Source organism: Gambusia affinis, linkage group LG02 (assembly GCF_019740435.1).
Source record: "Gambusia affinis linkage group LG02, SWU_Gaff_1.0, whole genome shotgun sequence".
Classification (NCBI taxonomy): Eukaryota; Metazoa; Chordata; class Actinopteri; order Cyprinodontiformes; family Poeciliidae; genus Gambusia; species Gambusia affinis.
In genome coordinates this window covers 11570689-11579923 of record NC_057869.1, presented here as the reverse complement: position 1 = coordinate 11579923, position 9235 = coordinate 11570689, and the positions used below count along the sequence as shown (strand labels likewise).

The 9235-nt window shown below is 36.3% G+C and overlaps 1 protein-coding gene across 4 annotated transcripts in view; it reads right to left on the bottom strand.

Moving 5' to 3' along the window:
- Positions 1-6483: 6483 nt before the first annotated feature.
- Positions 6484-9235, bottom strand: part of kif26ba (kinesin family member 26Ba) — a 98974-nt gene continuing 96222 nt past the window's right edge. For all 4 annotated transcript variants that reach the window (XM_044096057.1, XM_044096048.1, XM_044096029.1 and 1 more), the window contains exon 28: positions 6484-9226. In XM_044096057.1, the coding sequence (XP_043951992.1) occupies positions 9078-9226 (149 nt within the window). In that variant the 3' untranslated portion in view covers positions 6484-9077. The remainder of the gene's footprint in view (positions 9227-9235) is intronic.

Below are 9235 nucleotides of genomic sequence, written 5' to 3'. Positions count from 1 at the left end.
GACGGATATCTGGGCCAAATGTTTCTGTCAAAGCAAAAATGCAAACTCTGCTTCCCAAGAAGCTGTTTTACGCCTTCCGGTGGCTAAGAAATGTCTCACTGACTGAGGTCGGCCTGTGGAAGTGCAGCCATCTGTCTCTGTTTTACAGTCCCTCTTTAGCCAGATGACTTCAGCGATGAACTTGTTTGGGTGACAGAGTGGTCAGACCAGGTTAACCCACAGGTTGACCCTCAGAGGACGACAAGCAGCCAGATTTCTTCATTAAGGACGACCATCTGTGGAAAGCAACCAGACAGAAAAACCTGCCAGCTCTTGAAACAACAGAGAAATGCTTCCTCCAGATTCTGGTAACCAATAAGCTAAATGGACATAGTATAAACATGAATGGACATACCTGTCAAGGCTCCCATTTTTCCAGGAAACTATTGGCACATATTTTAATATAGTAATTTTAAAAATCATTTCTGTGCCTCTTGAAGCTGAATTCTGTCACATGAGAACTGCCACTGCATGTGCCAACACCTGTGCCAAGCCGCAGGTGTTGTGCCAAAACGTGATCGGGTGAGATCACCTCCGCGAACAGAGGCGACCCGATCTCTTGTACCACATTCTGTCCAGTAGAGCTTCAATCAAACATCGAATACATAAGAAATTGGACTACTATACTGACATAGTGTAAAGCACAGTAGACTCAGACTTTACTCAATATTAACAATTTACTAAATTGTTATGTTTTAGGACTTCAGCACTTAAGTCTTGGTTTTACTTTCACTCGGCATGAACAAAGTAATCTGCAAACCTTAACTTGAATAATTAGCCTTAGACAAGTAAATATGCTTTGCAAAATACTTTTCCATAAAACTTATTTATTTGCAATTAGTTATTGCACTGAATAAAACACATAGCGTAACTTCACAAACTTCTGCAAGTGTGGGGGAAACCAATTTGTTCCACAGCTTTACCTTTGCGCTATGCCTTCAAGACGATGCATAGGGCAAACCTGCCGGCCTGTCAAACACTGAGAAGGGAAAATTAATCCATGAACATGCACTACCCAGAGCTGAGGAGTGAAACAGTCTCTTTTTAACTTAAAAAACTGTTTATAAATCACATTATGACTCTGTCCGCGGAGTTTAGCTACATTTTGAGGGAACATTTTAGTTGACCTCTAACCTGATTTGACAACAGAGAAAGCCCTGGGCGGTTGCCCATGTTGCCCATATCAGAAACCGCCACTGCCCACACAATTATGTAGAAGTCTAGTTGAAACACAACTGTGTTTCCTTATTGATTTGATTTGATTGTACTTTTGTTTCTTTTCTTTTTTCAGCTTCACTTATTAAAAGAAAGTCTCTACACTGATGACATTATAAGGTTGTAATTTCCAAGTCTTGCCCTGAGAAATTAATTGTGTTGATAATTATCTTCAAACACTTAATATTTGCTAAACGGTAGAAAACCTCCTACTGTCTACAGCAACACAAAGCTTGTGAAGGATGCTTTAGTGTTTATAATGAAAATGTCAAGAAAAAGTGGTATAATTACACTAGAATGGTGGCGTAAAGATAATTAGTCATTCATTATTGTAAAATATGCATATTAAAAAAGCTAAAATGAGCTCAGAGACAACAGAAGAAGTGAGGATTGGTAACAACAGACAACCAGGTTTACAAAAACAACAACTTGAACCTCCATCCATTGGGTCACGTCAACATCGCTTCCCCAAGAGACTTAAACCCCAATTTGAGAGCGTCACACAGACGGAGAGAAAATATTTGAATTCCTGCGTTTGACTGAATCTAAAACTAAACCACACAGCGTCTGAAGTGCAAAGCAACTGCTGTTGACAGCTTGTTTTGACACATTGACCTGCTGGCTGCGATCTCTCAGTGGTTTGAGTTTTATCTGTAGCCTGTTATTTTATCCCCTGGCAGTGAGAGAGAAACCCAGAGGTTGGAGGCCCCTGGAGGCCCAGCCTGCTGCGTAATCTGCAGATTCCATCTTGATGAGTGGCCCTGTGTGTGTGTGTGTGTGTAAGCGTGGGTGTGCGTGGGTGTGTGTGTGTGTGTGAACCTGGTTTTACATCCTCGTGGGGACCTACTCGTCTACAATGTGGGGTTGTGGGGACCACTGTTCCCTGTGAGGACATTTTCTTTGTACCCATGAAGGGAAATGCTGTCTTTGGGTTAGGGGCTAGCTATGTGATAGCTATGTTTACGGTTAGGGCTAGGGTTAAGGGTTGGGCTAGGATAAGAGTTAGGCTGTAAAAAATGAATAGAAGTCAATGAAAAATCCCCACAAGTTATGAAAACGTGATTCTGTGTGTGTGTGTTTAGCAAAGCCAGAATTTCAAAACATCCTTCCTTCTCTGTGCTTATCCATTACACACACACTCTTGGCTGGTTAATCCCTGTTTTTGTGTGTTTCCTCTGTCGGTGTGTGAGGTCACATAGAAATGCTTCCAAAGATAATCCCAAAATTCGGGCATATTCAAACTAATGACTGCACTTCCTCTATGTCTGTGTGGGTGAGTGTGTGTGTTAGTCAGAGGGTAGGTCGGGACAGTCAAGTGTCTTATATGTGTCATGTTGCTGTTTTTTTTTCCTCTCACATTTGTTAGGGTCTCATTTCACACCTTTAATATTGAATTTTTTAGAGTAGTGAACTAATAAATTGCTTCTTCTTCTGACTTTTATTTTGCCGAGTGGCTCTGTTTGTTTTTTTCTGTTCTTCTTCTTCTTCTTCTTCTTCCATTTTCCTTTCTTTCTGCATAATGTCCATTGAATTAGATTTACCACTGCTTAATCTGAACCTGTTGTCACCAACTCTCATCTCTATCCAGAAGGCTTTTAAATTTATCCTGCATTAGTTGATGTTTCATCTGCGCTTTACTGCCTCAGTGTATTCAACCTGAGCTCAGTGGTGCTAATGTTCACCCTTCATTCTACCACAGTTTTAATTTTCACTTTTCCTCCTGCTGCACTCCATCATTTTTACACACTTTTTATATTATCAACCTGCCATCATATCTCACTACCCTTGCTGTCAGCTTCACAGCTCTATTTTTTACATCTCCCTCATCTTTAGCTGTAACATCTTTAATGTAGCAACTAACTAAATATTTATCTAGTGATTTGAATTTTAAATGTAAGTACAAGTTTGCTACCAAGAACTCAATCTCAATCTTTTTCTCCTACCTTGAGCTTCAGAATCCATCCATCCATCCATCCATCCATCCATCCATCCATCCATCCATCCATCCATCCATCCATCCATCCATCCATCCATCCATCCATCCATCCATCCATCCATCCATCCATCCATCCATTTTATAACACCCTTGTCCCTAGTGGGATGGGGAGGGGTGCTGGTGCCTATCTCCAGCTAACAGAATGTATCTACATTTGTCCAGTTACTGCCATGACAAGTGGTTTTGAAATCTACTTTTTTCCCCTGTAATCTTGTTTTTCTGCATTTCTGTTTCTTGACTGGCAGATTTTATGCCAGGTATAATTTTTATACACTTGTGTTTATGATTTTAGTTAGTTTTATTACTTGTTGTAAAATAATATCTGATGCTTCCACATCAGATTCATAAACGGGTTTGGAAAAGCTGAAAAAGGATTGACTTTGACTGTCCATCCATTTATGGATCTGTCACGATTGTCGTGAAAACATTTCATATTTAATCAAGATTTAATAAACAGCATAATGCATCTTTTTTCTTTGTGCAAAATCAACACAGTCAGATGTGAAACTCTTTCCATACATTCCTTTATTTACATCCCTCTATCTTATTTTCCATCAAAATTTCACTGAAGCAGGAAGTCTACAGTGGGCCATACAATGTTGAATTATGGAGACAGCATAGATACAACCAGAGTATTTTCACGGCATTTTTTTCTTATTTGCCCCTACGTTGGTGTTTAGTTAGACATTTATTGACGTTATTAAGAATATTTTGGTACAGAAATTTTCAAACACTTATTTAAAAAGAAATTCTTACATCTTCATAAGTGTGTTTTTGCTTTTCTCTGCACATCACATTTCTTTGTAACAATTTAAAGATGCTATGTGTCAGATTTTCTGATAAGACATTATAATTTGCAAAGGCTTCAGATAAACAGGTAATAATTTGGTTTAATCACGCCACATATTTCACATAACTCACGTTAGCTTTAAATATCACCAAACTGCTGATTTTAAGTTATTGCTTGAATTATAAAGCACTATCAAAGGAGATAGATTTGCCAGCGACTCAGAGGGGAAACCTTAACATAGTATTAAGATGCTATGTGAAACATGTAAAGGATTGTAGTTATTATCTTCTGCTAATTACACCAAGCTATTGATCCAAATTTGGGTATTGCTGTTTACACGAATTGTCATTTGAAAAATTCTGATCCTTGCTTTAGTTACCTGATATTCTTGTTCTTTCTGTGCTCATTTGCAGTCAGCTTCTCCTGTATTTATGTTATTAACATTGGATCTGAGATCAAGTATTTAAGACTGAATAAAAGTTTAGACTTCCAGCTTTCATTCAAGAGATTTAACAAAAATGTGTTCAGTTTTCTAAGCATAAGCCAATGTAGCCTACAGAAAAAGACAAAAAGATGACTGCAACTTCAAAAAGAATGAAGAGCTTAGGATTTATGGGTTCAAAAGATTTTAACACAACTTACTGTAAGTACAAAAATAAAAGAAGACAAAAAAATCATTGATCTCATGTAATACAGTTGATCAAGCCAGGAGAGCCAATTGCTTTGTGGAAAGCTAAACCCAATGCAAAAATACTCAAATTATCAGATAATTACTGTAAAAATAAAGGGACTTTTAGGCAATAATCATATCTCTTTTGTTGCAAAGCCTCACTTTAAAACTTTATCTTTTTCCAAACTTTTGGTAACTTATGTGTTTGTAAGCTTGATTTACAATTAAAATTGATTTTAAAAAGTTACCTACTGTTAGCTTTTTGTAAGCATTGCTAACACTGTTAGCGCATCATAGCTTTCTACTGCTACAATAAAGAAACAGAAGTTTAAATCTAGTTTAGCTTTAAAAGTTGTGATCATTTGTGATCTTTTTAGTGATTTTACTGGAAGCATAAGTTTGATCTCAAAAACACTGAGTTTCTTAATTTTCGATTTTTTTGTTGCATATTTAATAAACTTTACCAATAACTCTGCCATTAACGACATTAGTTATGGAAAACAGTTTATCTTTAAAATATTTACATATATGCGAAGGCAGAACAACAAACTGCGGCATTTTTAAACAGTAGAAGAAATGTATTAAAACTCTGGAAAGAAAGCTGGAAATAGTTTATACCTCTATTATCTTTATGTTGCTTTAATTTTTGATTTGATTTTAGTCACAGATGGATAATAATCTATCTGATAATCAGAGGATTGGTTCTTTAATAAAAACAGAAACTCATTAAAATTCCCCAAAAAGAAACAAATGTAGAAAACTAAACCAGGAGCAACAAAAGATGTAAAATAAAAGATGACTGCATATATGACGTGTACACAGCATATATATTTATATGTGGCATGGACAGAACAAAGTATGTACAGATATTTTTGTTAAATGCATAGAAACTCCAAGATCAGAGGGTGTAAATAAATAAGAAGCTTAATTAGGGTGTTTTCACTTTGAGTTTAAAATAAATAAACTTTCATTCATGACAGGTGGACTGGACTACTTTGAAAAAAATAAAACAGAATAAATGGCATCATATTAAATCCCCCAAACAATTGACACAACAGAGTCATTGAAATCTTCTTGTTGCCTAAGTTATATCAAATCATGGCTTTTTATCACAGGTCTGTTCCATATAAACATCAATGGCTCTATTTCATTTAAACAGCCATACAGACCAAAATTACAGACTCGACAGAAAATACAGCTAAAACTACATAAATACATACAATGTATAAAAGACATCCATATTTTTCCTCAGTGACATTACCGCAGACTAAATCCCTTCCTGTTGAAGTATTTTTATGTGGTAAATGCCAGAAATAGTTTTTTTTAATTACTTCAGAGTCAGAAGTTGACATGAATCCCACTTCGAAAAACACAAGTTTTGTTGTTCTTAAGGCACTTTGTAACTAATTTGTTTATATATCTGGGGTTAATGTTCATTTGTAAGACCATTTTTATCCAATCTCCAATTCCCAAACAGATGTGTTGAGATATTTCTTCAATATTTTCTTCTCATGTTATTTCCTCATGATGCCATCTATTTTTTCTATTTTATCATCCCTGTTGTAGGCTTGTTGCACGTACAACTCTGGAAAAACTTAGGAGTCCACTGCAGTGAGCCTCGTTGAAAACCTCCTGGTTTTTCCACTAAATATTGATTTCTGAACTCTTCCTAAGTTAAACATCAGTGTTGTTGTTTCTAAATTAATATAAACTTGTTTTCTTTGCATTATTGGAGGTCTGAAAGCTCTGCATCTTTTTAGTTATTTTCACCATTTCTCATTTTTTGCAAATACATTTTTTGTTTGGAATTTCATAGACATGTCAGTATAGAATAAAAGAACAATGTTCATTTTACTCAAACATATACAAACTAAAAGCAGAGAAACTGGTCATTTTAAGTGGTCTATTAATTTTTTCCAGAGCTGTATATTTCATAATATATCATGACCTTCTCTGGGTCACAAACCCTCCAACAGTAAGATTCTTACAGTGTTAATACTTCCAATTAAAAATGGTATCAAAGGATAAACCAGATGACTTGTGGAGCATTATAATTCTGTTCTTGAGTGTTTTGACCAATTTCTTTTGAATTCCCCCCACAATCTTACATAATGAAGTAGTATGTTTGAGGTGCTGCATTAATGCATCAACGGGCTAGTTTGTAATTAACGGAAATGAATCAGAAACTTCCTGAACTGTTTAAAGGCATAGTATAGTGTATGTAAACTTCTGACTTTAGCGAAAGTAGTAAAGGTTCTCTAAGCTATTCTCTCTCCCATTATTCTGGCATTTTGTAATAGAAATTATTTTTGATAACCCTAACTGGTTATCAATAAGGAAAGTTTGGTTTAATTTAGGAAAAAGGTTGCCTTTTTACACAGTGTATGTAAAAATCAGATTTCAACTGCATTTCTTTTGGTAAATTTTATAAAAACAGATAAATTAAGCAACGTTTTCAAAGAATGAGACCCATAATGTGACGTTTTTGTGAAAACATGATGTGTAGCAAAGGTAAACTGTGGAGTTATTGGATAACAGCGGTGATTCCTGTGATGGAGAAGAGATACATAAAGACGACATTTCTGCAGGGGGAAACAGGCCTTTTCATCTATTTATATTTTTACAAACATTTAGATCATAAACATCTCAAGCACCATAGATAATAATATTAACAAATCTTTAGCGTTTCTATCCATTCAATGTAAATGGAACCAGGCAGAGAGCTATGACTTTTAAGAAGTTTTCATCATAAGTGTAGTTTATTCTTATTTATTTTAGTGTTTCAACACAATGTAATCTTACTTTAATTAATTGCTTTACTGAAAAATTTATAATTCAGTTTCAATACCATACTCTATAGTTTTATATCTTTTTCCTCGTCGCGGTTCCTTTTAAATATTTCTTTGTCGTCACACATAGCTTCTACATGGTCCCATTGTTCCCAAATAAAAAAAGAAACCTTATTAGAAAACACACACATTTACAAATCATTCAGTTTCTTTTAGACTAGAGGAGAGCAACACGGATACAAATAACGGCCAGTCAGTCAGCAGCCAGCCAGTCAATGGATGCACTTAAAAGTGGATCAGAGATGGATCTTTCCACCTCCGCTCCAGTGTGACTCTGACACTTCTTTCTTTTGTGAACATGAAAAAGCATCACATCTGTACCAGGGGACCGGAGCCGCAGGAGTCCTCCTGAGTCCTGCTGGTCGAAAGCCAGACGTGCATCGCTTGAGAGAGAAGTCCCGGCAGAGACTGCTCCATAAATTAGACTTTTTTTCCTCTGCGCTCTTACACACTGAATCTGAATTTCCCACGTCTCATATCAGATTTTGCTGTACATGAGTACAGCGCTGGAAAATTTTTTACTGAACCCCACTGAAAACCTCCTGGTTTTTCCACCAAACGTTGATTTCTGAATTCTTCCTGAGTTAAAACATTAGTATTGTTGTTTCTAAATGAATATGAACTTGTTTTCTTTGCATTATTTGAGGTCTGAAAGCTCTCTGTCTTTTTTCTTATTTTCACCATTTCTCATTTTACTCAAACATATGCCTATAAAAAGCAAAATTGTAGAAACTGATGATTTGAAGTGGACTCTTAATTTTTTTTCCAGAGCTGTAGGTTCTCTCACTAACTAACCAATGGTAATACACAAACATTTTTTTTTTAAATCGAACTGGGAAACACCGACCCACAGAAAAACATCACACTGGGAAATTGCAAAAGGAAAATTTCCGAGGACATAATTTTTTTTTTCTACACTAGCACCATACCAACGGCATGTACACAAAAAAATCAGAAAGAATTGGTCTTGGTGGTGTTAGAAATGTTCTCAAGGCACTTATCTTAATCATTTCCTCTTGTCTTTCTCTCAGTGATACAATTCAGCATCTTTCTGTCATTAAGCCTCATTTACAGGTTCAGTAATGTACCTGTAAATTACATTCATCATAAGTGTAGTTTATTTTTATTTATAAAAAATGAAAATAAACTACAGGTCTGATTTCTTTTCTTCCACCATTTCTTTGTTGTTTTTTTTTAAAAGTGGCATCTTTGTTGTCCGGTTTTCTTTTTCTCAGTACATTCTTAACTCAGTGTGTGTGGTGTTAGATATTTCGTTCAGTAATTTGCCGTTCTACAATCTCGTTCTGAGTATTTCACTCAAACACCAAAAGCTTGACGTTTGCTAGTTTTCACTGTAGATCTTTCCATTCGTTGATCTGATCTGTCCTTCTGTCCATCCAGGGGAGATGCAGGAATGACGGGTCGCTCCGTCCTTATGCTCCTCATTCCAAGTTTCCTATTGTCCACTGTTAGAAGAATGTTTTGTCGTTGTGGTCTCTCTGGCTGCCTCTCATCCGTCTACCGGTGTCTTGAGGACACATCAAAGCAGGTAATCATCATGAGATGGGCTTTGCAGAAGTTAACTCTGGTTTCCAGTTTGTCGGTCACCGTTTCCAGTGCCTCCAAATACTCCACTGAGTCGACGTCGTAGGGCTGCTGCAGTTCGACTGGAAGGA